The sequence below is a fragment of the Strix uralensis genome, chromosome 24, assembly GCF_047716275.1.
Source record: "Strix uralensis isolate ZFMK-TIS-50842 chromosome 24, bStrUra1, whole genome shotgun sequence".
Lineage (NCBI taxonomy): Eukaryota > Metazoa > Chordata > Aves > Strigiformes > Strigidae > Strix > Strix uralensis.
In genome coordinates, this window is record NC_133995.1 from 4481063 (window position 1) to 4508685 (window position 27623).

The following is a 27623-nucleotide window of genomic DNA, read 5'->3' on the forward strand; positions in this document are numbered from 1 at the left end:
TGTTTCTCCAGCACCGCTGCCCCGATGGGTGGGGAAAGGTCCAGCAACGACAGAAGGAGAATATTTGGTTCAGAAAAAGTGAAGGAGAAGGAAACAGGAGAGATGAGTTGTTTTTCTCACTGGTGTTTTGCCTGGCAGGCATGTTCCAAGTGCGGAGGGAAGATGATGTCCTCTGGGAAGTCAGCGAGGAGACAAAAGCCTTTTCTGCTCCATGCAAATCCCAACCCACACCTGGCACCGCATGAGCTCAGATGCAAAACAAAAGGGCGTCGCGTGATCCTCCCACTGGGTCCCCAGCATGTCCCCAGCATGTCCCCAGCACCAGCTCGCCCTGCCCCAGTCACAGCCCCGGCACAATCCCCCGGGCAGGGGACAGGAACGTTGTGATGGTTGCAAACACGCGACAGTGGTTTCAGTTTCTCCTGCAGTAAAAGTCTCCCAGCTTTGGATCCCGGCCAAAAGGAAACACGGTGCTGGCGCTGTGCTTGTTGCTGGCATTGCTGGGCAGGACACAGGAGCTGAGTTGGATGTTTTTCACAGTCCTAATTACACTGGGCTAAATTAGATGGAGCCCCTGCAAGGTAACCCCGCTCCTTGGGGCTTTTTGGCATCTGGTGATTCAACCCTCTGCAGCTCTATCAAATGTTCCCTTAATGGCTTCGCGAGAGGGGGATGTTGATCTGCGTGGGCAAGGGCTGTTTCCTTCCTACATGGGCTCTGCTTCCCCATTTTGTTTTACTTTGGGTTTTAAAAGGACTGAAACAATCCGATCCTCCAGCAGAGGAGGTGCTGGGCAGACACGAGCTGTCACCGGTGGCCCATGGTGGACTGTCACCCCAGGCACAGCACAGACCCAGACCCGCAGGTTTGTTTGCCACCATCATCACCTTCAACCCACTAGATCATCCCGCCTCTTGCATGCTGCAAACCCCCAAATTTTGTCCCCTTCACCCCAGGCTGGGTCTGACCCTGGCAAGGGAGATGCTCCTGCTGGTACCACCACTCTGAGCGCTGGCAATCCCCCCAGCCCCAGGCTGCCTTAATCCATGGCCCTACTTAGGGGTCTGGGCAAAGATTAGCTGGGAACATTCCCAGTGATTAGGGTTTAACCGCTTTGACATTCCACATCTTCTTAGACCTTGTAGGTGAGACCCTGGCAGCTGTAAATCCCCTCGGCCCTTGAGGGAGCAACAGCAAGGGCAGCTCCTGCACCACAGGAACAAGCTTTACCCAGTTCTTGGTGTCAGATCAAGCTGCTTTGGCTAATAAATCTCCTTCTGATGGAAAGGGAACAGCTATAAATAGTACAAAATGGCAGGGCTGCACCATGTATCTGCTGTAAGACTCCCTTTGTGCCACTTTGCATTAGGCTTGAAAGGAGCAGCCCACAACAGCTGTAGCAAAGCAAACGTTATTCCATGTATAACATCACCCATTAGACAAGCCTGGCTGTCATTTAGGGACCAATTTATTTGAGTTTTAGGGGTTTTTTTTCCTGAACTGGACACTTGGCTAACAGCAGAAGCTACAAAAATTACATTGTACATTCACAGATACATATAGAAAAGCAGGTAAATAAATACACATACACAAACACAAACAGTGAGGTTCAACAATGCACCTGGTGAGAGCTAAAATGCAAATATAAGGTGAAAGTTGGGTGTTGCTTAATTTACAGACTCTTTGCCCCAGCCAGGTGGGTTTTCAGCATTCCACGCTGTTGTGGCTATCGCTGTGGTTTTCCTTAGATTTTAAATCCACAGCTCAGAAAATCACCCCCCAACTGGGTCACCAACAGGGACTGTCCCCCCCCATCAGTAAATCCGCATCCTTGGGTTCCCAGGCAGCACAGGCCCTTCAGAGCAGCTGATGTCAGTCCGGGCTCTCGCAGTTGTCTGTGCTGAACTTTTCTCTGTCCTGCTGAAATAGAAGGAAACATCTGTGAGGTCCCTTCCCAAACGGAGCTGATGCTATTGGTCTTCCAGATGGGTTTAGGAGGAAATTCTCCCCAGGGAAAGCTGCAGTTACACCAGGTTGCAGCAATGCCGTGCGCTACAGGGCATCTCCTGGCTGTGGAGACGCAGCGGGCAGGGAGCAAAGTTCTGCTCCTTGTGGGTACATGGGCCATGCTCATGTTGGAGGAAGGCAAAGGCAGCCCAAACAGGACGGGGCAAGATCCAGCACCCAGTCTCCCCCCCAGTATAAGCCAGCATGACTGCTACCCACCCAGGTCTGTCGATCACCCCAAAATTACACCACTTGCCCTAACTTGCTGCTGGAAGCTCAACCCCAGACTCAGTCCTCCACCCTACCTGGAGAATTTTGCTGTAGGACAAGGGTGCAAACGAATCTTCCAGGTAGCGGGTGCCGAAGCCCATGATCCTGTTCACCGCCTGGTTGCAGATACCCGCCACCTTGGCGGTGAGGTGCACTGCGAAGGCAAACTGGATCTCTTGGGGGTTCACATCAGGTCTACTGGTCGTCATTTCCTTGTGGACGTACGCATCAGCCAAGTTCTTGAAGGAGCTGTAGGACATGTCTCTGAAGAACATCCGTAGCCGGACATCTTCCTTCACCTGGTTAAGAAGCAAGTGAATACACACATTATGAGTGAATAACTCGGTGTGTCATCCTTGTGTTGATGCCTTCACTCCACACTAGGATGGCATCTGAGGGAGGACAGACAGACAGCCGTGATCACACCCAGTCGGGGAATTAAAAGATGCCATTTCCTTGATTTTACTGAGTGTTCCCCTGCACCGGGGAAATCAATGGTGTTGCTGTATTTTAGAGCAGTACAGAGCTTGGCCAAAATTCCCTCGACCCCATCCAGCTGCCCACAACTCTCCTCTCACCTGCCTGTCCAGCTCATCTCCTGCAATCTGGAGCAGGGCGACGATTCTCCTGATGGCTTCATCTGCAGAGAGAGATCCCACATTATCTCCAGCCCTTTCTCCAAGCTTTACACCCAGATGCTCTGTTTAGTCCCCAGGAAAAATTCCCTGAAAAATGTTTATCCACCTCCATCCCTCCAAAACCCATTTCAGCTCATTGTCTTGTTATCCTCAGGAGCAAAACCACCCTCCTGCCTTTGAATTTCTCTCTCCCCAAATCAAGCCCTGATGCTGAAAATCTCCCCCAAAGTCTTCATATGACTTTTCAGGTCATGTAAGCCCCTGGGTCAGGGTTGAAGCAGGTTTGGGTCCCGTGTAGGCTCTTACATGGGGACAAGTCTCGTGCATGTAGGTTTTCTATATGTGCCAGCGATGAAGCACTTGCAAAGGCAACACTCACCAACCCCATCAGTGCTGGCCGGCCGTGGTGGCTCCCCGCATCCACGTGCTCTGCTCCCCTGGCTCTCACTGCCCTGCACGATCAGCCCGATCTCTTCTGAGACTCGTGCGTAGTAACCGTCGGGCTGCTCCGCATCTGCTGGAAGGAAAACGTGTATTCAGAAGTGTGGATTTATTTTTTGTTGGCCATTGATTGAAAAAAAAAAAAAAGCAGCCGCAGCAGTGACTGCATCCACGTGGTGCTCGTGCCCACCCTGGATTAGTGCATACCGCCGGGAAACGATGGGGCTGTGCTCTCTGAACCGTGACCGAGCAGTTGCAACTTGCCTCGAATATGCTGAAGCTTCATAGAAATCCCCTTGCCAGCTTTTCTACAGGGGAAGGGCTGGGGCGTGGACAGGGGTGTCCCATGGGCTCTGGCTGCCGTGCCACGGTGGCTGGCTGCCTGCACCCTTCCCCACAGCAAATCGAAAGCAGCTTAACATTGGCCCTAGAGTGGCTTAAGATTTAATCTCAGGTCTCAAATGCAGGTTTAAACTAAACCACTATATCCCTCATTTGCCAGAGGGGGAAAACCTGTGCCTGGATGGTGCTTGGGGTAACTTGCTGTGCTCAGAAGTCAGAGCAACAATGTGTGCTCAAAGAATGGGCAGATTGACCCTTTCCTGGGGCAGAAGGTTGAGATCACAGTCCCCAAAACCTATCCCAGACCCCAGAAAGCAATGGGAGGGTGATGCGTAGGGTTAGGAACCAGCACTAAGCACTACTGCTTTCCTAAAAGATGCCTAACGGAGGTCCTGTTGGCCGTAAGGTTGGGTTAGGGTGGTGGGGGTCCCACCTGGTGTGGTCGGCGCCCGGACATGCTGCAGCGGGAGGCAGCTGGGTCGCTTGGCCCTTGCCCCGGCTGCCGCCTCTCCCCGCTCCTCCTCCACGTGCTTCTTGAAAGAGAAAACCCTCTTGAGGCTGGATCTCCTCTTCGGGGCTCTGCCCAGCGGCGGGGACGTGCTCGAGTCCCCTCCAGATCTTTTAGCCCCTTCTGGTTTGGAGCTGTGAGGAGCTTTGACATCTTTTTCTTTTGCTTTTTGCCCTGTATTTTCCTTCTGCTCCTCAGGGCTCTTCTTGAAAAGGAAATTTAAGAAACTTTTGAACCAGGTGCGTTGGGTTTTGCCCTGGGAAGAGTTTTTTGTGCTTTTCCTCTTGGGTTCCAACTCCTCTTTAGAGCCCTCCTTGGGAGCTTTGCTCTCATCATCCAGAGCTTTGTCCGGGTCCTGTGCTTTGGGTTCCTCCTCCTGGTCCTTCTTGGGGCTGAATTTGGCACACGAATACTTGCTGAAGTCGCTTTTCGACCGTTGCAGCCCATCTGCCTTCCTCCCTCGCCTTCTGGCTCCCTCCTGAAGCGTCTTCTTGGCCACCAGCGAGTTTTCACAACAGCTTAGCGAGCGCCTGACGTAGATCTCCAGCACTTTCTTGGCCCCTTGCCTGTCCAGTGAGAGAATCTTGCCCGACGGCTGCCTCCCCACGTCCCACTGAGGCTTCTCCACAGCCAGAGCCTGCATGTTGCTGCAGAGAAAAACAACGTTTTCAGCCCGATTTTTGCTTTCCCTGGGATGCTGCGTGGTCAGATTGGGCATGATAGAAATCAGCCCCATTTTGGCACCCAGGGGTGCTGTGGGTGTCCAAGACTGTTTATGTTCCCAGTAAATGATCAACCCCTTTTATAGTTGTTATCTGAGTGCTCCTTATGCAGACTGCACACGCGAGGTTTTACGATGGGCTATCGACACTGCTGATAAAGGAAGTGAAACTGTGGGGAGGAGGGAGACGAACTGGTCCCATCTCAGGGAGAGAGCCTGGTTATTACCCAGAGGGTTTAATCCAGCAAGGGTATCATCCAGGTACCGTGGTGCTGTATCTTCCCATTGCGATGTGTTCCCATACTACGATGAAAAACTATGCACCAGGAGCACCATCCCCCCAATGAATTGCACAACCCAGATTTTTTATTGTCTCCCCTTAAAGTACTGGCTGCTAAAAAAAACCAAAAAACAAAAAACAAACAACATTCCCCAACAAGGCTGGGTCCTTCCAGCCCTTGGAGAGGCCAAGGGCAATGTGGGCACTTGCAAATGTCCTCAGTCACTGACAATATTGGCCGAGCACCTTGCAATGACGTAGCCCCTCTGCGAGCTCTCACCAGTATAGGGCTGTGAACAGAACTCAGAGCACCTGGTGCCTGACTTTCCCATCACCCTTTTTCTCTACATTTACAAGCAAAACTAAACAGAAGATGCTGCTATTGAAAAAACGGAGAGCTGTGCCTGTGCCTCGTGTTGGCTCTGCTTCCAAAACCAATTTCACCCTTCAGAGAACCAGACCCAAACCAGACTTTCTTTACCACTGAACAGTACATGGGAAGCCGACACCAAAATCCGACACGCTCGGCTGTACAACCGCCCTGCAGCCAGGCATCAGCCTCTGCTCAGTCTAGATGAGCCTCATCAGAAGGCATAAGCACACCCACCCACCCCAACCTGGCCTTTTTTTTGGATCAAGAAGGCAAGTTTCCTTCATCCAATCCAACACTAAAGCCACCCGACCACCCAATAATAAATCATTGAACTAGATTTAATCACAGCAAAGCAACAACCCCCATCCTACTTTGATTGATTCCAGTACATTGGCCACATCATTCTTTATTTGCTCTTTTGGTATTTACCTTTCCATTAGTATTTCTGCCCTTCTGGACATCTGTCAAGAGAAGCTCCTCAGCCACGGGCACTAAGGGTTGTCAGGCTCTCCTGAGAGGTGCCTTTTTTATACCCAGGGCTGGCAGCTGGCTGAGTAAGTCCTATTTTTAGCAGCCATTCAGGTAGGAGAGCGGCAAATGCTTCCGCCTGGGATCCCCGCTATCACCTCCCTCGTGGCGGAAAACCAGCGGGCGTGAGTTTCGCTGGAGGAGAAAACAATTTCCTTATGACAAATAGCAGCAGCACAGCATAAAAATCACCTGTCACCTGGTGTAAGCGCTGGCCTTTGAAACCAGCTATCTAACCCATCTGTTTGGCATTTGGTTTTGGTTTGTTGTTTGTTTTTTTTTTTTAATGGGTGTGATGCCATGTATGGGCTTTTCCGAGTTGTTTTTGTAAGAAGAAGTCATAACTTTCTCAGATAAATGGGGTTTCAATGCAATAAGCAGATTATCCCGCTCACATCCCAGGAGCTTCCAGGAAATTGGATGCTGGGGGCTGTTGTGGCACCGCAGACACTCTGGAGCATGGTGCTATCAAACTGCTGCCTAACAGCCAGCATGGCTGGGCTACAACATGTTTGACACCCACCCTGGGGTCCTTCAGACAGCCCGTGCACCCACCCTAAAACATGAACCAGGATGGGCTTCATGACCCGAATCCTTTGCACCCACGTGGCTCCCACTCAGCCTTGCCCAGGGGCAGAGCATCTCCCGGGGCCGAACTCGCAAGACAGATCTGCACATCCCAACATCTACAATCTGCCCCTTGGGCCCAACAAATCCTCATATGCCTTTCTTACACCAAAGGTCCATTTGGCCCCACAAGCCACCTCAGAATCACAGAATTACAGAATCACAGAATCATCCAGGTTGGAAAAGCCCTTGAAGCTCCTCCAGTCCAACCATGAATCTCACATTAACTGTTCCCAACTCCACCAGATCCCTCAGCGCTGGGTCAACCCGACTCTTCAACCCCTCCAGGGATGGGGACTCCCCCCCTGCCCTGGGCAGCCCATTCCAACGCCCAACAACCCCTTCTGCAAAGAAATCCTTCCTAAGAGCCAGTCTGACCCTGCCCTGGTGCAGCTTGAGGCCATTCCCTCTTGTGCTGGCGCTTGTTACTTCGTTAAAGAGACTCATCGCCTTGCACCCCAGTGCTTGTGCAAGTTCCCGCAGGCTGCTGCTCACCATCCTCATTGCTATTTTGCCATCTGATGGCAATATTTCGCACTGCACCTTGCAGGGACGGTGCTGGATGCGGATGCATTTGCTGGGCAGCAGCTGCCGGCACGCCGGCTTTGGAAAACCCCTCGGCAACATTTCCACCTGAGCAATGCTGCATTTTCTCTAGTTTTCAGCTGGGATGATGTGCTGCCCAGGTCCCTCCCAGATAAAAATGGTCTTCTCCTGTTAATGGGTTCAGCTTGCAATTGAAACAATCCAGGATTATTTTCTTTCTGTTTGTACAAACTTTCTGGGTCGTAATTTCCTATAATTAGGAGAGATCCAGCCCATTTCCCTCCACTTCTCCTGAGCCTACACTGATGAATCAGAGTCTGGTATTGATTAAGAATTACCTGGCTTTGTTTTTCAGCATCCCCATCTACTTCTGATAAATAATTAAACCGTCCGTGAGGAGCTCCGTGCTGCTAACTCGCATATGACCATGTCCATTCATAAGCAAGTCGATTCCAGTGGGTGAGAAGAGTTTCACAATCAATTTTGTTGTTTTCTTGATCTGCAACATCCATAAAACAAAAAGCCACATCCCCTCTGGCAATGGGGCACAGTCTGGCCATTTCCAGTTTGGAAATCTTGCTCCCTGAGTCCAAACACCATCCCTGCTCATGGGAGACTTCTCATGATTAAACTGGGAATCAGTGTTGACTTATGACCTCTTGCAGGCTTTTCATCTTTGTAGTAGCATTTCCGGATACAGCCTGAAGACGGGATACCCAAAGTGACTCCAGAAAAAGTCTTGACCTGAATTGTGATTCTGAGTCCAGATCTTTATCCAAGTTCAGATCCTTTCTGGGCTTTGGGACACGTTCAGACCTAATGGGAGAGAGGCATAAGAGAAAGATGTTTGCAAGAGACCCAAGACAAACCAAAAGCCCATTACCAGAGTTGGAAGAAGAGATTTACATCCAAATTTGTCTGCTTTTCTCATCAATACTGGGAGAGAATGAGGAAGCTGCCTGGAAATGTGGTCACATGGAGGGAGCACACAAAGCCAAGGTTGGTATCTTCAGGCCAGCAACATTGGAGGGAAAAGCAGAACTAAAAGCATGGGGACACAGCAGTGGATAACTGGCTTTTTTACAGGAACTTGCTCCAGAAGATGGAAAGAAACAAGGGAAAGGTATTCCCTGCATGGAGCTGTGAGGTGTGGAGGGTTACAATGGGCTCAGGAGAAGGCAGGAGTCAAGTCACCCACATTTCTTGGGAACAAGACAGACAGACCACAGGCTGGTGGCTTTTGGACATCAGAAAAAGCCTCCTCTGCAGAAGGGTAGGTCAACCTCAAATGGGTGTCCAGAGGGGCTGGGGATCACCATCTGTGGAGCTCCTCAAGATTTGGCTAGCCAAAGCCACAGTGAACCTGACTGGGTGTTGGAGGCAGTTGTGTTTTAAGTGGACCAGAAAGGTGCCTCCAAGCCAACACCAGCCACAAAAATACCCGCAGTTTCAGATCTGAACCACATCAGGGGTGTTGAGGGCAACCACTGCTCCCTGCACGGTTTGGACAGACAGCACAGCCAACACATGGCTCGGTGGAAAACTCTTAGCCTGTTTGTGCAGTGCCTCTGATTCAAGATGGTGACGGGCACCAGCCCCCAAAGCAAATCCTCTTTTCTTTCAGCCCTGGGACTGATTTTAGCTGCTTTCCTCAGCAGATGAACAGTGCGAGACAGCCATGGGCACGCATGGGCGTTTGCATTTGCTGCTGTGCAACACCCTGTCCCAACCACCACCAGACCTGGGGCCGCTGAAGCAGGGATGATGACCTCCGGGGAACAAAGCACCTGCAAACCTTCAGGAAAGCCCACATGGGACACCTGCCTGCATGCCACCGCACCTGGACTTCAGCCACGGCAAAAGTCACCAACTGCTGCGTGCTCTCCCTCCCACACACCCACACCAACCACACTGGCACAAGTGGTGGTTACTCGGCTGTTTACCAAAAGGGATGGGTCCCCATTCCAGGAAAGCAGCAGGTTTACAGCCTTCCCGCCTCCGTTTACCACAAGAAAAAGAGACACATCGCTCCAGGAAGGACATGAGGGCTTCCTGGGAGCGTGGAAAGAGCTCGTCATTGCAGCCCATCTTTGTGAAGGTGCCCTTTGACTTTCACCCTCCAAGATCCTCCGGAGACACGGCGGCATAGCACAGCACAAGGAGAGTTGAGTGCTTTTGGCAGCTTCCCAACCAGGAGAGGAAACCCCCGTCCAAGTCCAGCAGGAGCCTTAGTCATCACAAGAAAAAAAAGGTGAAGAGCGGGCATCTCGCACAATCCCTGTGAGCATCGCACGAACACTGGGGTCACCGACTGCCGCCTGCTCCAACAAAACAAACCACGCAGGCTGGAGAAGTGATGGGATGTTCAGGAATCATCGGGGCTGTTTCCATGGCAAGAAAACCAGGGGGATGTCTTGTTAGGAGAAGGTCTGGAAAAATGCACCCATGGGTGTGTATCCCAAGAAGGACACACGGCCAAGATGGGACAGTTGCCGAGGAAGGAGGTCTGCTTTGCCACCAAAGCTGTCCCTCAGGGCTGGGCAGGACTTACACTGACTCTCTGCCAGGTATCACCCCAAGAAAGATCTGGCTTTAGTCTTCTCTGGGACAAAAAGCACCCTTTGTAGAAGGAAGGATGAGGTCTGGGTGCTTCACTGCACCTTCCTGGTATGGTGCATCCCCAGGCTGCAGCTTGGCTGGGAGCTGGGTAACCTCCAGCCCCCTCTCCTAGCAGAGATTTTCGCCTCTCTTCCCAGCTAGGGCCTCCCAAAGGCTGTGGGTGACGTTATGCTCATTTACCCCACCAGAGCTTCTCATTTCCTTCTCCTCCCTCACTTGACTTGTCAAGCACTTGCGTTTTGCCAACAAGCTGATGATTTTTTCTGGAAGTGAAACTTCTCAGCCAGCATTTCCGGAGATGTTGTACTGTTGAGATTTTGCCCACCAGCCACCATGTGTTCCACCACCATCTCTTGCTGGTTAGAGCCCACCAGCATCTCCAGGCTTCAGTTAATGGGTGTAAAGTAGTTTTGGAGGAGCAACACCAGTTACAGTGAAAGGGACTGTAGTTTCAGGTTGGCAACAACCAGTTTTGGTGGAAACAGTCACCAACCCTTGCCAAAGTTTTTCACAAGACTGACAGTTCCCCAGACCCATTCACAGCATTGCTGCCCCAAAAGTGGTGCCGATGCAGCTCTGAGACAACAGCTTGGGCTTGGAAAAGGGTCCGGAGCGAAAATAGGAGACAGCAGGATAATTTCTGCTGTGGAAAAACCCAGGTTGGAAGAAACTCACCTTTTCCTGTCAGCCATGAAACACGAGGCTGCTTCATGACCTGTATCTGTGCTTGCCCACGTAGCTACAAAACACCGTGTGTTTGCACAGCATTCACCCATCAGCTGCTGAGCAGCTTGGACTCTTGCACTCTGGTTTAGGGGCTGCTGAGCTTGGGGACAAGATCTGGGTGCTCACAGGAGCTGGTTTGAAATGAGAAAGGCTTGTATTTCCTAGTTTCAGACCTTCGACCAGCAAGAAGTGAGATTTTCAACCTTACACAGTCACAGGATTTTATTTCCTCAATGAAAAGCAAATGTTAGTGGATATTTTCGGAGTTAAAAAACACACACAGGTTGTTCCTTCCAGGTCACTAACAGTGCCTGGGGTTACACATATTCCTGCTTTGGACTCAAAGCAAATAACCACGTATCTGACTATGAGTGTGGTCATATTCATTACTGGCTTTGTTTCTTTTCACATTATTTAGTCAACTAATTACAAAAAGCATTACATGGAGGGAAAGGAGTTAAAATGAGACCCAGCTTAGGGCATCTGTGCAGCCTGGAGCTCCAGCCAGGCCTGATCCAGGCAGATATTTCAGCACACTCCCACCCTTAAGCACAGGAGCAACCCCACAGGAGACAGTGACATTACAGTGTACAGTATCTCTGCAATATAAGTCCATTCTCAAATGGAGGAAATGGCTCGAATTCAGGGCAGTACGTTTGTGCTCAGGGCCACCGATTGCTGCAAAAGCGCTTCGGTAGATGCTCAGCCTGGAGCATGTGCTCTCTGCACGTCTCACTGTAAGCGCAGAGCCGTCTTTACCAGCAAGTTTGAACCTTAAAGACAAGCATCAAAATCTACAGAGCAAAAATATCACATTCACTCCCTGAGGACAGAAGAGAAGCAAGCAGAAGACCATCCCACACGTTCACCTGTGCTTCTGGGGCTGGGGGGCAGTTTCTGGATGTGTTTTGCTAAGGAAGCCCCAGAGATGTCACAGCTTTGGCTCAGAGCAGGTTTTGAAACCCAGGACCAGTTCTGTGGCCTTCTGTCCAGGAGATGCAAGAGATGCCAGCACTTCCCAGCAGAGCACAAGTCTGTCTACGATGCACTGCAAGTGCCACCTTCAAAGACTTCCTACGGTGAAACCTCCAGTGGGTCTTCTTTCAAATCTTCATGGTCCTCGTTCTCCAGCTGCTCCAGTTTGCTGGATTTCTCATGGATGATCTCCCCAGGAGTCTTCAAAAACCTGCAATACATTTTTAAATGGCTTTAAGGGCATGTCCAAACACAGCCCCAAACCAGGCTGTAAAAGCTGGAGCCCTTGACCTCATCAGCTGAGCCTGGAGCTTGCCAGAGCGTATCTGCCATTCCTGGGCTTTGCTAAGAATCCCAGCTCCTGCTTTGCACCCAGGATGCACCGAGCCTGGGGAGATAAAGCTCAGCACTCATCAGCTGGCATCTGAAGTCCAAACTAGTCCCAAGGAAGCAGCCAGCACTGGAAACAGGAGGCTCCTGACTTATTTCCACCCTTTCCCCTGTCCAGAGGTGGACTTCTGACCTGATGTCACTGGGGAACAGGAGGGACCTGTCCAGCTTGGGCGGGCTCAGAGGCATTTCCTCCAGCACCCACCAGACTCCATGCAGGAGAGGAGATGGATGCTGGCCCCGGGGCAGGTTGCTGGCCCACAGCCCTGGAAAGCACATCGGATGGGACCAGGAGCCTGGACACAAAACCATTGGGGTGTTGCATTTGCTGGAGAGGATCTCGCTGGATGCTGCCAACATCTGGAGCCCACCACCTTCCCATGCTCCATCTGCACTGTCCCAGGCAGCTGGTTTCTCTGATCTGCTTCATCTCACCTGAACAACAGCTTCTGCCCTGGCTCCTTTTTGATGATGTTGAGTTTGTAGTAATGTCTGAGCGCCCGTGACATCTTCTCGTATGTCATGTTCATCCGGTTCTGGAAAGAAAAAAGAAGGGGTGGGGGGGGGAGTAAAAGCAAGCACCAACACCTGGTTTAGGTCCATCTGCAGTGGGACCACGTGCGGGACATTCGAGGTGGTTCTTCAGCGTTGCAGGCTGCAGCGTGGGTGTCTAACCCAGACTTGCTTCTGGGTCCACAGCCATCATGGTTTGCTTTCCAGGGGATGAGAAAGCCTCCCTCTTTAATCACCAGGAGACTGGCACCTCTCAGTAGCCCTGCTCCCACTCTGTCTCACCCTTCCCAGTCCCTGTGCCATCAGCTCTGGGGAACAGGTCATGAAGCCGACGTGCAGAAGCCCAGGAATGAGAAATTTGTTCTCAACTGCGTTTACCTTGTGGTTCCCCCAGAGCTGGGCAAGTCCATTTGGGTTAACGACCCGGAAGACCTTGGCTTCCTTGTCTTCCCACTTGATGTAAGGCTCATAGCGGCTGTCGGAGAGGAGCTGGTACACATAATCCCACAGCAACCTGCAGTCTGAGCATTGGTGGATGATAAATATTCACAGAGCTCCCACTAAGGCACCTATGCTCCAGTGAGGGTCAATCAGCAACAGGATTGCTCATGTTAGCAACGATAATAAATATAAGAAGAGCCCAGAGCTCATGCACAGCACTTTTATTGCTAGACCTCAAAACACTAGAAGGAACTACAGTTTTTCAGATGGGGAAACTGAGGCGAGGAAGCACACACTGATGCATGGAATAAATGGAAGGGAGACAGATGGGCAGACAGGACAAGGCACAGTCTCATTTCCCCAAGGAACCAGGCTATAAATTCATAGTTACCCGCAATTTTCCCATCCACTGGGGCTGATGGGGTCGTAGGAAAAGAGCAGATGGCATCTACCCTGCAGCTGCCCTCCAAGCTATGATGGGAGAGGTTCAGTGGCTCTGCACGGCTGCGGGACACAGGCTGTTCTGCACAACCCAAGCAGGAAGAAACAGCAACTGGGGCAGCCTCAGCACTACAGTCTGTCCCTGAGAAAGAAAAAAAAACAAAACCAAAGCCTGTGGTGTATTATGACAGGTCCCAGGAGATGTTCCAAAGTCCTGAAACAGGTGGGGAGGGACAGCTGAGGTTGGTTAAGAGCATAGGACTGGCCCAGCCAGAAGAGGCAGGTGCTGAGGAAACCCTGGGACTTTCCTAAGGTAGGAGCAGCAGAAGGTCTAAGGGGGGTTGGAGGAGATGCCAAGTACAGTGAGGATCGGATACAGAAGAACAGCTGGAATAGGAGAATGTAGCAGAGTACAGGCACTCCCTTGTAAATTGTCGTGGGGGCTTAAGATGTTCATCACCCTACAGCTGAGCCAGCAGAAGAGCTCAGGAAAGCACTCCCAGATCCACCTCCACGCAAAGCCAGCCACTGATACCAACCGATTCCCCACCCCCCCCCCAAGTCCTACCTAGGTACCTGAGGGCACTAACGAGCCTCACTGGCCCTGACCTCACCTGGGGCCTCTCCCCACTCCACCCACTGGCCCAGAAGCTTTATTTAAGCACAGCCCTGGCTGCTCTGCCTGGCTATTTTCCCTCCCTGTTCCAGATCTCAATCTGTAGACAGACTTCCTAGTGTGCCCCTAGTCTTGCCTGGTCACCATGGACCCATCTGATGCTGTCTAGGCCTGGTTCTGACCAGACCTGCTTCATCACTACAAGATTCCTTGATGACCTGGGCTTTGTTAGACCTGGCTGCCATCCTCAGGATTGTCCTGCTTGCCTCACTAAGGTAGTGTGGGATGGGTTCAGCTGGTTGAGCTTCAAACACCAGATGTATGCAACCCACTGCAGCTGAGGGCTGGCTCTGCTTGATGGACAGCTGCCATTCTCCATCATACCTTCCTCTGTGCTCCTGGCTTCCCTGAAGGGTGAGTTCAGCAAAGGGCTGCACACCAGAGCTCTTCTTTCAGTCTTAATGTACTGGAGTATTTCATATAACACATCACCTGCAGGGAAGGAAAGTCTGCTCAGATTGTAGTCTCTCTCAGGTGATGGTGTTGCTTAGACTTTGGTGCTAGAGAGTAAAAGGTTATTCCCCATCCCAAAGCATTCGCAGCCCAGATGTTAGGACTAAAGGAAGGAAGGGGGATGATCTTGTCTCCAGCACCCACTGGCCAGAGCTAAAGCCTGGTCTGCTGGGACCCATCCAGCCCCTCTCAGCAGACCAGACCACAGCTTGTGCTGTACTGGAATGGTCCTCGGAAACACCCTTGCACTCGGTCTAACCTGAGCTCGGAGCTCGGTATCTGAAGTCATCCTTGGTGAGGATGCACAGGGCTTTGCCGTTCATTTCAAACTTGCTTTCATCAGTTTGCCGAAGGGAATACTCTCTCTCAGCCCATCTTAGCCAGTGGATCACGTCGTCCTTGCTCCACAGTGAGGGCTGGATTCCTGAAACCAGGGGCAGCCTCTGAAACAACTCAGTCTCCATCTTCAACGCTGCTGAAGGGCAGGGTGGGATACTAGTCTCCTCCATCACCAAATTTTCCCTCTATATTAAGCACTCACAGGTCAAAATGCCCCAAAGAGAGAAAATTAACCCTAATGACTGGTCCAGCTTGTCCCACTTGACAGCAGGGAATGGTCCCTGGGTGGGACACCACAGTACCCACCATGTCCCACCCTGTGGCAGCTCCTTTTTTAAGCAGCATTGACTTGCTTAACATCTACTCACTCAGCCTGCCTGGAAGCTTGAAGATGTCCCCCTCGCTGCTGGGTGTGTGTCTGGCCTGGGATGGGGGCGGTAACAAAGCTGTGACAAGGGAGCTGGAAGAGCTGACTGCCACTTTACCCTGGGGAAAAGAGATCAAACACATCAGTGGGGGAAAATTCCCAGCTCTGGTTCTGCCTTTGCTTTGGAGACACCTCCACTGCAGTAAACACTGCTCAAATATTTTCTAAGTGGCTTCTCATAGCAGCAGGATATGCTGTCGGATGTTCTTCCACACTGGCTCTAGGTCCTTTAACACCCCCTGGATGAATCTCTGGTTGCCCAAGACAGCATTAGTAGCCAGAGATCCCCCTCTCTTTCTTCAGCTCTTTTCCTTAGCAGAGGTACCTGCCCCCATGCAGGCTCTGGGTGTGGGTTATCCATCCCCACTGCCCCATGACTCCAGGGAAGTAGAAGATGGACCCAAGATTGGCAGAGCCTGCAGTGCCTATGCTGGCTCCTGCTTCCTGCAGGATCCTCAGATGCTCGTTGGATGCCCAGGGTTTTAGGCCAGTCCTTCAATTCTTTAGAGCTGTGAAAATACAGCTGGCAATAGTGCTGAGATTTTGTCTTAAAAACACTGTATGAAGAGATCTCTCTAACTTTTTCCCTAGTGATCATTCGGACAGAAGTGGAAATAGCCATCCCACGGTTTAGGGAGGTGTCCACTCATCTTGCTCACCTGCCATTAAGTCCCAGCCCCTCAAGAACTACTCCTCCCCCTCACCAAATGGGTGAGATGGTCAGTGCTGGGAGGAGAGGCAGCCCCAGCACCTCTGCTGGGCTGGGGGGTCAGCATGCCCCCCCCTCTGCCTCTGGGCTCCCATCCTGAGCACGTGAGCCAGGAGGGAGCTCAGATCCTGCTTTCAGCCCCATCGAGATCTTGAAATATTACTGGCAGCCAAGCAGATAACATTCCCCTTAAAAATCTATTAACTTGAATCCCAGCAATTTCTCAGCTTCATTCTCTGGAAAATTAACAATTTTGCCTACAAATAGTATTTTCCTAAGCGGTTGTCAACCCTGGGTGCTTCAATACACCCTCAGGCGGATTTTCAGAGGTGGTTAGAGCAGCCAGCACTCCTCAACTGCGTGTGGGGGTAGAGGAGCTGAGCCCCCACTGAAAATCAGCAGTGAAGAAAATCACAGCGTGCACTGACAGAGCAGGTGGTGGCTGGACACATTTTAAATTAAAAGCTGGTGTCCCCAAAACCAGGAGGGTGGGAGATGGGAGCAAAGCGCTTCATCCCTCCTGGAGCAAATGCTTCCCTGTGATCCAGGGGAGTTAGAGCAGGAGAACGGCAGCAGTGTGGGGAGGGGTGAGGGGTTTTCTTTCTTCAGCAGAAGCATGAGTGGTAACAATTTGCCTGCTAGTGGTGTCATGATTGCTGGTGGTCTTGGGGTCGTTGGTTTTAGCAAAACAAGCAGCTGCATAATATTGCATGAGTAAACCAGAGAAACTCCAGTATAAACCCTGAACAGGCTTGGTAGCAATGCAATCTGTCTTTCAGATTCATTCTAAGCAATAAGCTACAGAAAAAATAAAAGTGAAAGAAATTAGCAGCGTATTTTGTCTCCTCTAAAAAAGGTATTTCAGTTTTTTCTCATTGGTATGAGATTTCTCCCAACGAGATTTACAGTAAAAACAGACCAAAGGTTTGATTATTTTTCTTGCTCCTAAAGATTTCTAGGGCACGAGAGACATTCTGAATTTTTATTACTTTGTACCGATTTTATGGGTTTGTTTTTTTTTTTTTTTTCCCTGCTTAGCTGCTTTCACACACGTTTCTGAGATGGCATTTCCTTGCTCCAAGAAGAAATACCGTCCGTGGAGGGGTTCGAGTGGGACAACGAGAAAAGGGGGATGAAAATGAAAGCCCGGATATGTGAGAGCAGCTTTCGGCTCAGTCCCAAGTGGGGGGGGACGGAGCCCCCCGGCTGCTCCGTGAGGCCGTTTGGAGGTGGATGGGGGGGTCACACCCCCAAAACTCCCCCTGCGGAGAATCAAATTCCGGCTCCTCATCGAGGGGGGGGACGAGCAGGGACGGGGGGGACGGGGCCAGGCTGGGGGCGGGCGGCTCTTACCTGCATCCCCAGTGGCGGTGGGGGGCCGCTCTCCGCAGCGGTACGGCCCAGTGCCCGGCGCGGGCGGGTCCCGTCCCCGCGACCGCTGCGGCTTCGGCGCGATCCTTCTGGGAAACGAAACCGAAACAAGCCGGAGCCCCGGGAGGCCGGAGAGCGGCGGGAGGGGCGGGGGGGTCAGCGCCCAGGCCCGTGCCGCGACCTGTCCCGTCCCTCCCCTCCCCGTGCCGTGGCCGCCGCCCGCTGCCGACACCGGGACAGCGCCCTGTTCTCCCTGGGGGCACCGTCCCGCCGCGGACTGGAGCACGGCCCCGGGGGCGGACACGCTGCCGAAGGAGGGAGAGATCCTGGGACACACCGGGGGCGGGAGGGGGGCGGACACCACAGCTCGAATAACTGGTTTTGTCCTTTTTTTTCTCCGCCGGGTGCGGCCGGGACAGGACGGCGCTGCTGCAAGCGGGGCCGGGGGAGCCCGGGAGAGCCCGGGGTAGGGGGGTGCGGGGGGAGCCCGGAGCCCCGGCGGAGCGGGGGAGGGCACTCGCCGGGACGCACCGGGACGCACACACCGACCCACGCGCGCGCCGCGCCCCGCCCCTCCCGCTCCCTCGCTCCCCATTGGCCAACCGGCTCTGAGCGCGGGGCCAATCGGGTAGCGGCGCGGACGGGGCGGGGCTTAGCGGCGGGACCCCGCCCACCGCCCGCCTGAGGGAGCGGCCTCGGCGGGGACGCGGTGAGTGAGGCCTAAGGGCGGCGGGGGGACGGCCGGGGGCCCCTCCTCGCCTTTCGTGGGGTCTGGGATGGCCTGTGGGGCCTTCCCGGCCCTTCGTGGGGCTTGAGGAGGTTGTGGGGACCCTTTCCGGCCCTCCTGGAGCCATGGCGGGGCTTTAGGGGCCTTCCCGGCCCTCTCTGTGCTTTAAGGGCGACTCACGGGCCTGGGGGCGCCCGTTGTACGCTGTGTGCTCGAGCAAGGGGCGGCGTTCGGCGTTCGGGGGAGGCCTTCCCTGCTCCCTGCGGGCACTGAGGAGGGTGTCTGTGGGGTCACAGTAGGCTCCGTTGTTGTGTGTGGGCGTTGGGGGGGCCGCCCTTCTCCTGTGGGCGCCTGGGGAGGTGCGCCTGGGGCCGCCTTTGTGTGCACTGAGGGAGGGCCAGCTCTGGGGCTGGCAGAGCCTCCACCTGGCCCGTGTTTACTTGGCGAGGGGGCCTTTGGGGCCTCTCCTACACTCTGTGTTTGGCAGGGAGCTGGGACTGTTGTCCCTTGTGTTAGTGCTGCATCCCTACATCTTTGACATGCTGCCCCTTTCCCCTGTAACATGTGGGAGGCCTCGGGGCTGGACTGTGCCCAGTGCCCTTTGGTGAGGCTGCTGCTTGTGACCACCACCTCGGAGCAGGAAACATCCTCTTGTGCTGGTGCTGGTTGGTCACACTGTCCTCCTACGCATGTTCTGGGGTTGTAGGCTGGTGCATTATTATTCTTAAGCATGTTTTAGGCTTGATTCTACCTTTCCTCCCTCTTTTCTGTCCCCACTGTGCTTTGAAAGGGAGCAGGAGTTTCTAAGCAGGATTTTCCTGTAAACGGGTGCAGGAGGTGAGACCTCAGCCTGCCTCTGTTTGTCGGAACCTTTTTGTGTCATGACTTTCCCCATCTTCAATCCTGCTCTCTCTATTTCTGTACTGCCTTCTCAGTGACCTTAGGCTTTTCGGGGAAGGTTATATTGCTAACAATCTTGGGTATAAACCTGGGAGGCTGAGAACACACCTCTGTAGGGAGAGTGTTTTGAATTACTTTGCCAGGGTTACTGCAAACCTGAATCCTGTTGTAGTAGTAGGTTATGGCTTTCAGGCAGAAAATTCACCTGTGCTCCCTGTGCCTGCCTTATCCTCACCACAAGGTCACAGTCCTTCCTGCTGGCATTAGCAGAAAACGGGAATTCTTAATTGGAAGGAAGTTGTGTCTGGACAGTCAACAGAAAGGCTCAGCTCTCCCTTTTGAGGTGTGTCCTTGTTTACCCCAGTGCCTGGGAGGCTGCACTGCTGACAGTCACCTGGATTTAAGGGTTATAAATACTTCTGCCCTCAGTTCACAGAAGCATTTTCAGTGCTGTAAACATCAAAACAGTGAGTTACTGGGCCCAAAAATTGTGGGCTACTCTGTAGGCAAAGCTGCTTGTAAGAGTTGTTATTATTCTTCAGACTGGATTTGCACATGCCTTTATTACAGTGGAGCAATTTTATTTAGGCAAACAGTCACCTTTTACTGAAATAAATACACTGATACTGTTTACAACCTCTGTGTACTTAAGTCACTAAAAAAAATGCTCTTTTGCCAAACAGCCTGTACAACAATTGCTTTTACTGGCACAACTGTCTCTATTTTCTACAATAACATCCACGTTAGAGGGTCTTCTGTGGTCTGATCTTATGGTTGAAATAGAGCAAGTTCATGTAGACTAATCCTAAGTGAAACCTGTGCAGAAGACTGTCCAGACTTTTTTCAGCTTGTCTTAAAGCAATTAAGAACAGGTTAAAGTAATCTGTGCTGTTATGGAAATAGGTGTGTACTGAGCTAAATTGGTGTTTGTTTCAAGACAGGCTTATTTGCAGCACCTGAAATGCTTTTTGATCTCTTTCAGTGCTGTGTTTTGCTGCTAGAGTTGAAGGGGATGAGTTTTCGGTTTGATTTGGGCTTAAAAGGAGTGATCTTTCTGGTAGGAGTTCATCACATAATTTTATTTTTTGGGAGCTTTCTGTTTTGTAGTTACTCTGTATAAAGTTGAGTGGATTTCAGTGAGCCCAGTCAAGCTGTGGGTGTCTGCCTGGAAGAAGTTGTTGTAGTGGAAAGGACCAAACTGCTGATTTATATGCTTTTCAACAGTGGTGAGAGACAAGTTATAGCAAAGACAGTTGAGCTGTTTGATGTAGATTGCATGTACCTGTACGCAGAGAGAGTGGTTGGGTTTTCTGGGGGTTGTGTTTTTTTCTGGAAAGGTTTTGTGACAGGTAAGATAGTAATTCCAGGGCCTCAAAAACAGGAACCCTCGTCGCTGGTCATAATTGTGCAAACAGGAATGTATCATCTAAGATCCTTCCCCAAAGTATTTTTAACCATCAGAATTGAGAAACCCTCTTACTTTAGCTGTTTTGATATAAATCTGATCTTACCTCAGTCTTTTTGAGGTGCCTTCATATCTTGGCATGTTCAGTCTTGCCTTCTCAGAATCCAGGAGGTTTCATAACCACCCGCTTAGAGTTTTCTGTTCAGGATATTGTAACTTTTTTTTGTGTGGTGATTCAGTCTGTCTTTACAGGTCATGAGAAGTAAGAATCATGCCTCGTTTTATTAGTTGTTGCTTTCAGCACAGTTTGGGGCATGCTAGGATATGTTTGTCACTTGACCTGATCTTGAACTCATTCCATGTGCCCATGACAAGGCAGCCAAGTGTTAAGCTCACAGTTCAGCAGCATAGTCAAAGGAAGCGGAGTATAATATTGTTTACAAGTAATGCTATTAACTCCACTTTAAATACCTGAAAACCCATAAGTAGAAAATTTGTGTGTAGAGAAAGGTAAATAATACTTCACCCTTTGTAATGAGTTTGCTGTAAGACTTCAGTGCTGTATAGCAATTAACAACACCTTTGTCTCCTTTTGCCAAAAGCTATGATCATAAAGGAATACTGGCCAAGCAGTAGGTTGTAGTGGTACTGTATTAATAATTGCATCACAAAGTTGCAGTCCTGTTACGAAAGTCACTGTGTGATGACAGGCCAACTCAGCAGCCAAATAACTTATGAAAGGAGCCTTGCGGAGCTCCCTGAAATAGCACGTACCTGTGCAAGTCTCTCTTAGTTACATGTTCTTGCCAAAGCTGATGTCAGAAACTCTTCCTCCTACTAGAAAGTAAAATCCTGTTTAATAAATGCAAAGTGAGCCTCCCTAATACATTAGCTTGGGAACGGACTCTGGAACTGCTGCATTCTGCGTAGAGATCCCCGAGGAGTATGTGGATAATGAGCTCTTTCTTTACAGGAAAAATGCTGAATTGGTGCCTGCTGATAAAGGCCACTTCAGCTGTCTAAAGGATCTCCTGATTTTTAAATGAATTGCTTAATAGAAAGTAAATTTAGGGGATGGGTTCATTACTGGGTAATTTAACCCATATCCAGACAAGCAGCATAATAAATACTTTTTCTGTGGGGAAATGTAAAGAGATGGGGAGCCACCACCATTTTTTCTTCCACTTTATTCATAAATAGTGTAACCAGAGCTAATGATGAGTTCAGAAAACACCAATTTGGTAAAATTAACATTTTCTGTAGAAGCAATGTGATTGCAATATCTGGTTTTTGGGGGGACTTGGCCAGACTGCTGATGACAGCCCCTCTGATTTCAGGTTCCTGATCCCAGCATCCCCTCAGATTCCAACATGACAGTCAGCTAGAGTGTGTTGGACCATCTTTTGCCAAGGTTAGTACAATTTTGGGTCCCTGGCTTTTGAATGGCCTTGCCATGTGAATTGTTGTCTACTGAACAGCCTCCCAGTTCTGAAAAATTCCCAAATTTCATCTTCTGCCCTGTAACCCAGCCCGATCCCATCTGCGTTCTGGGGAGCTAAATCACCTTCCAGTGCTTGTTTCTTACTCGTGTCTGTGTAGGAAAGCTGGGACTCGTGCTCTAGGCAGCTCGGGTGGGATGAATCCAACCCCTTGTGCTCCAGGGTGAACAGGGAGTGCTGAAGATTATTCTTCCCCCCCCCCCCCCGCCCGTGCAGCCCTGCTTTATCCTGGGGAGAAGGAAGGCGACCACTGCTGCATATGAGGGGGACCCGCAGGAGGGACTCCAGCCAGACTGCGGCAGGGAGGAAGGCAGGTTAGCAGGGTGAATATCAAAACTGTTGTTTTCTGAGGTGAGACTGGCAACTGGCTGATCTCTGCTACCGAGTCTGCCATCCTGAGTTTGCTGCCGCACGTTCCCCAGAGAGGCCCGGGCAGCTCACAGGTAAGATGGAGCCCTGGATCTGTCTGTGCATGGCAGGAGGAGAGGCCAAGGGTGAGTGGTTTTGAGGGTCAAAGGACATCCTGCTTTCCAGAGAAGGGGGTTATAACACGAGGGCAGAGATGAGGAATATGTCCTGTAATCTCAGGTCTAGAAGTACTGGGAGATTTTTTTTTTATCAAGACCTTGTTAGCACATACCCATGGAACTGGTGATTGGAATTCCTTTGCAGCAGACTGGTGACCAAACCTGGCTGGGTTGTAATGTAGCAGAACCCCAAAGGCAAAGTGGGCTTTCACATGGGTGTGTTTCAGAAGTCTATTACAGGGAAATAATTACAGATGCTGTAAGTAACTGAAGTCCTGGGACTTGCCTTCCTTATGTCTCATTTCATCAGCTTTTGTGGCTGTTTCTCCTCCTGTCGCTTGTTCCAGTTCTAATTTGTGGTCATTATGTGTCCTCTGACCTGAGCAGAGACTGTATGCTGGCCTGTGTGGTCTTTGGCTCCACTTGTCAGAGCAGAAAAGAGAGCTGGGACTTCTGAAGGGCAGCTGTTTCATGAGCACAGAAATTGAGAAGTAAAATCAATGGCTGTTAGTCTTAGAAGAAACATTGAACATGGGCTGTAGTCGCTGAAGTTCAACATTCAGTAATTTTGTCTGCAATGGCTGGAATTGTTTTTTCCCTGGCTTTTGCCCTCAGAACAACCTCAAATGTGTTACGTACAGCTATCAAAAATGGTGTAAATCCTTTGATTGCTTCTGAGCGTGGGAATGTTCAGTCCCTGCTTCAGTTTTGCTACTGAACACGCCGATATAGTAATACCCTTGTGAACTGTAAATTGGAACAGGTTGTACGTATCCCACTGTCAGAGTGACTAGAGAACTAGTCAGCAGTTTACTCTGAGAATAAAAAAACTGCCTGGGATCCAATACTGAAATAGCTAAAAGAAGCAAAAAAAGGGGCGAGAGAAATTGAATAAAGATAGAGGAATGAGAGCATAGCTCTGTGTGTGTCAGGTCTGCCTCTGCAATTTGTGGACAAATAATATGGATTAAAATTTATTAGTCATACTTTCAGTGGCACAAGCGTGTATTACAAGAACTGGGAAACGAATGCAGCTACTAACTAGCTCTCATAAAACAGTGCTACGTCCCTGACCCGTGTGTTGGGATGTTGTAGTTTAGCTCATTGATTCAGAGTTTTCAGAAGGAAGTAGAGCTTGGCAGCCATAAAAGTGACAGAACTGAACCTTGTGCCTAATGCTCATCTCCACGGAGTGGCGCGAGAACGTGCAAGTCTAGTGGCAGTTGCTGTTGTGACAGCAATAAAAAACGGTGTGTAATAATTAGTAATCACTGCTGCCAGGTAATGTTTCTTGTATGTAAAGTTTGGGTAATGTAGCTTTGAAAAACAGATTAGGCAGACAAAAATAGTGAGGCCATATTTAGTAAAAGAAGGGTTTCCTCAATAAATATAATTCTGGGTCTAGAAAGTGTAGCTGGATCTCTTAGAGCCCAGCCCAGTGGCTCACTCTGCTGGACAACAGCTGGTCAAGTTTCCTGAAATTCGTCTGTGAGTCCACATGATGCTGTAGGATGTCCTGTTGATTAAGCATATGCCCCAACTTTAGTGATTTTCTCAGTTTAATAATGATTGACATTATTTGGTATTTGTTTTATAACTTGAATGACTGCAGTTCTCGCTCGGTGTGTTCTGACAGCTTGGAGAAACTGAGTGAAGGGTCCACAGAGGAGGTGAGTAGGGAAAAGCAGGAAGAGAGAAACCCTTCCCAGCCACTGTGTTGCAGCAGCTGAAGGAACAGTTTCTAGTAGGACTGGAAATGAGCTGAGTGGATTTTGCAAATCCCCCAGTTCATGTACGGTTGATGTCATCTGCTAGTTCATCATAACTGGTACAAATAACGGAGGAAAACAGAATAAGGAAGCTTTAGCCCATGTGAAAGATGGCTAATTTCTTCTTCATCTGGGTGACTGGATTAAAAATCATGGCGTTGCATAACCTCTAGCCATGGAAAAGGTTACGTCTGTCTGGAATGTTATCTGCTGCAGCACTTGGTAGTTATGAATGAGTTCCCTAATCCCTTGACATAAATGTTCTGGCAGGCACTTGCAAACCTTCTTGTGATCTAATGCTTTTTGAGAAGACTGCCCTTCATCGGGTGTTAGTGACTGGTACAGGCTTGGGAGATGGACATTTACACTAGCAAAGGCCTTTTCTACAAATACAGCTTTTAGAAAAAGACTTTACTGCATGTGTTGAGGAGGAGTCTTTGGGGATTTAAAAAAAATTTGCTTTATTTCTTGTAGTTGTTCAGGAGGCCAACTAAGGAATACAAAAGAAATAAAGATTCTTTAAATTTCAGGAAGCGCTGACTTGCTGTTATGATTTGATATGATGGAGTTTCTCATATATATATAAGCACAATCTTTTTTCTTCAGGCTGTTTTCTATAGGATCTACTTTGCTCTTTTTCCTTTCAGACTAAGTTGCAAGTATGAAATATCATAAGAATTCAATGATCTTCAAATCAGATGATTCAGGTATATTTGTGAAATGGTTTAGCTTTAATATAAAGAACCTCAAAACCTCAAGTTTTTGCTCATATCCACAGTTTCTGAGATCCATTCTTACGGTGTGTAAATTATCTAATGTTTGAGTCATTTTGGACTAGATGGGTTTTAGCTTTTACCCTTAATGCTGCTTATCTCTGGATTAAGCTGTACTGCACAGCAATTTAAACCCTTCTTTTTGAGTATGATCAAAAGCCATTGACTGGGATGCTCCACTAAAGGAGGAAAATACTGATCATGTGCATTTCTTGGACGTGTGGGAGAGGAGCTTTCTCATGATCGCCTCCCAGAACAGTCCCGCCTTTTTGGATCCTGTAACGGGGCCTGAGCCTGTGTGTGCCCCCCTCCCTGCAGCAACCTGTCCGTGTTCAAATGCACACGTGAGGCTGGGGTCAGACGTGCTGTTCTGGCTGCTGGTGAGTGGTATGAAAAGGTTGCTGTGACTCAGCTCTGTGGCGCTGCTCGCAGCCTGCAGGAGATGGCAGTTCCCCTCGCAGGGCTGTATGATGTGGCACTCTCAGAAAGACCTAAATGAACGTGTTTGATAGCGAGGAAATGTGGTTACGTGCAGTTTTGCTGTCAGACTTGAGGAGCAGTGATAAACAGCTGGTTTTGAGATGGTTAGCTTTGAACGTGCTGCACAAGATACTGAAGTGAAACCAGTCGAATAATGTCTGTTTCCTAGTTTTGGATGAGCAAGGGGAAACTGGATTTCTGTTTACTGGTAATTATAAAGCCATGGAGAGCTCAGTGCATTAGGGCTGTGCTATATTTAAATGGTACCCTGTCTGTCAGATGTTCCTATTACAAAATGTTCTTTGCCAAGATCATGGGGTGAGCCTCTCCTTTTAAAAGGTGTTTTTGAAACTCTTAGTTGTTTTCAGAAAATTGGTAAATGTGCCATGGCTGTGACATCTGTATCTGTCTTCACTTTGTGCTATTAAGTCATTCCAAGACCATTTTAAAGGTGTTGTAGACAACTACGGGAAATGCCATTTCACCACTTGTACAGTGGATTTATTGCATTTCTGAAAGATGAAACTATTATTAATGCAAAAAATAGACTCTTCTCCAGTCTCTCACCCCGTGCGTCGCAGTCACTTAGTGCTATCTTTAATTAGGAGACTGTCACAGCTGAATTAAAAATAACAATTCAAAAAAAACCCAACCCCCTGTGAACTCGGGCCAGTGTGATTGACAGTCATGAGACTTAAAGGTTTTACTTATCCCTAGAGGAGCTGGAGCCCTGACAATGAGCATACCAGCACCCTCGTGCTGCCCCGGCGGTGTCCCGCGCACAGGATGGGAAGAAGCATTCACCCGCTGGTGTGGGGTGTGCTGAGACTTCTGCCCATGTGGGTTTTGGTCAGGGTTTGCCACCAAGAGGTTCACTTAGTGATGGTGGTTTCTTGTAAGTGTCTTGTCTAGTTGACAGTTAGATTGACAATAGCAAAGTCATTTCACGCAGTTCATGTTAAGAGCTCTAAAATGTCACGGTTTTGGTCATGTCTGGGATTGAGTTGAAATCCTAGGGCTAGAGAGAGCTGCTTTGTACATTAATAGACCCTTTAATTAGCAGCCTGCGCAGTAAGACCTATCTTCTTGTTAAGGATTTATTAAAATCATGCATAAGATCTGCTACTGGAATATGCTAATTTATTTGTGAATCTCTTGGATTATTCAGCAGAGGAGTTGAATGTTCCTCACAAGGACAGCCTTTGAAGACTGTTTCCTTTAAATAAATAAATTTTAAAAAATCCTAGCCCTTCATTTGCTTGTCGTCTTTGAGATAAACGCTCATGAAACCAGCTGCAATTTTGACAAGAATATTGATGGGTTTGCTTGCTTGTCAAATTAAAAATGAGCTGGAGTGGACTGTTCTGGAATAGACTTCAATTTTAGAACTTTCCACTTTCAAGAGCGACCTCATTCAGTGCCCAAATGGTCACCTTTCCTCTGCACAAACACCTCATTATGTGTGCTGAAATAGGTATCATCTCTGCTTCTTCAATTTTGTATTTTTTTTTAAGTGGTATTTTCCCTTTTTTAAACTTCCACAAAATATGGCTACAGTTCCTGGCTAATTTTGCTGAAACGTGACACTAGCCAAATATTTTTGTGAAAGAATTATTAGTCATATAAGAAAGAATGTAATGGCATATTCTTAGAAAGTGTTATAACTATGCTTGACATGTAAAATATTTATCCAGACATGTAAACAAAGCAAGAAGTGTCTTGCCAATGTACCATCATAAACCTTAGTTATTTTGAAATCTTGAGCAAGATGTTTTTCAATTCTTGAAAATAAGGTATCAAGTTCTCTGCTGACATAAATTGACAGAGTGCTAATGGTTGGCTTTACCTAGCTGAAATTTTAGCCCCTGCTTTTGCGTCCCTAAAAATAAATCAAGATGTGTTTTCCTGAAGAGCTGCAATTGTGCTAAATAGAACTCCTCTGTTCGTTTTGGGTTTGGATCAGTTTAGTATTACTTGCAGAGTTCACTAATGCGGCTGCGCTCTAAGAGGTAGGCCTTGTGTTTGGTTTGCTTTTTGTTATTGTCTGTATCTTAGTGTGAATTAAACAACTCGTTTGGTTCAGAGAACTCGGTTGTTTCTGCAGACAACGCTGATAGCCTTTGCTTTGCTCATAAGGGGTATGTCAGCCCTTTGGCTGGACGGGGCTGTAGCTGGCTTCCAG

The 27623-nt window shown here is 49.5% G+C and overlaps 3 protein-coding genes across 9 annotated transcripts in view; 1 reads left to right on the forward strand and 2 right to left on the reverse strand.

The window, feature by feature from the left end:
* Positions 1-1446: 1446 nt before the first annotated feature.
* On the reverse strand, positions 1447-10785 carry LOC141954314 (uncharacterized). 3 transcript variants are annotated; one of them, XM_074893700.1, is made up of 8 exons: positions 10576-10785; positions 7620-8097; positions 6010-6243; positions 4132-4853; positions 3295-3429; positions 2856-2917; positions 2313-2576; positions 1447-1920 (listed from the first exon to the last, which is right to left on the reverse strand). In XM_074893700.1, exons 3-8 carry the CDS (start codon positions 6039-6041, stop codon positions 1873-1875), a joined length of 1263 nt encoding a protein of 420 aa, XP_074749801.1. In that variant the 5' UTR covers positions 6042-6243; positions 7620-8097; positions 10576-10785; the 3' UTR covers positions 1447-1872. The 3 variants fall into 3 exon arrangements, with proteins under 3 accessions (XP_074749801.1, XP_074749800.1, XP_074749802.1); XM_074893699.1 differs by having other exon boundaries at positions 3295-3432; XM_074893701.1 differs by lacking the exon at positions 6010-6243 and having other exon boundaries at positions 3295-3432.
* A 45-nt stretch (positions 10786-10830) lies between these two features.
* ETV7 (ETS variant transcription factor 7) lies at positions 10831-17766 on the reverse strand. 2 transcript variants are annotated; one of them, XM_074893704.1, is made up of 8 exons: positions 17344-17766; positions 15223-15340; positions 14775-14939; positions 14387-14494; positions 13337-13528; positions 12883-13025; positions 12427-12527; positions 10831-11812 (listed from the first exon to the last, which is right to left on the reverse strand). In XM_074893704.1, exons 1-8 carry the CDS (start codon positions 17347-17349, stop codon positions 11701-11703), a joined length of 945 nt encoding a protein of 314 aa, XP_074749805.1. In that variant the 5' UTR covers positions 17350-17766; the 3' UTR covers positions 10831-11700. The 2 variants fall into 2 exon arrangements, with proteins under 2 accessions (XP_074749805.1, XP_074749804.1); XM_074893703.1 differs by having other exon boundaries at positions 14775-14990; positions 17344-17763.
* A 236-nt stretch (positions 17767-18002) lies between these two features.
* KCTD20 (potassium channel tetramerization domain containing 20) overlaps positions 18003-27623 on the forward strand; it is a 30816-nt gene continuing 21195 nt past the window's right edge. Inside the window, exons 1-3 of one of the 4 annotated variants that reach the window (XM_074893733.1) lie at positions 18003-18070; positions 21731-21804; positions 22109-22335. The gene's annotated coding sequence lies outside the window, so the exon portion shown is untranslated. The remainder of the gene's footprint in view (positions 18071-21730; positions 21805-22108; positions 22336-27623) is intronic. The other 3 variants (XM_074893734.1, XM_074893732.1, XM_074893735.1) reach the window with 3 other exon arrangements.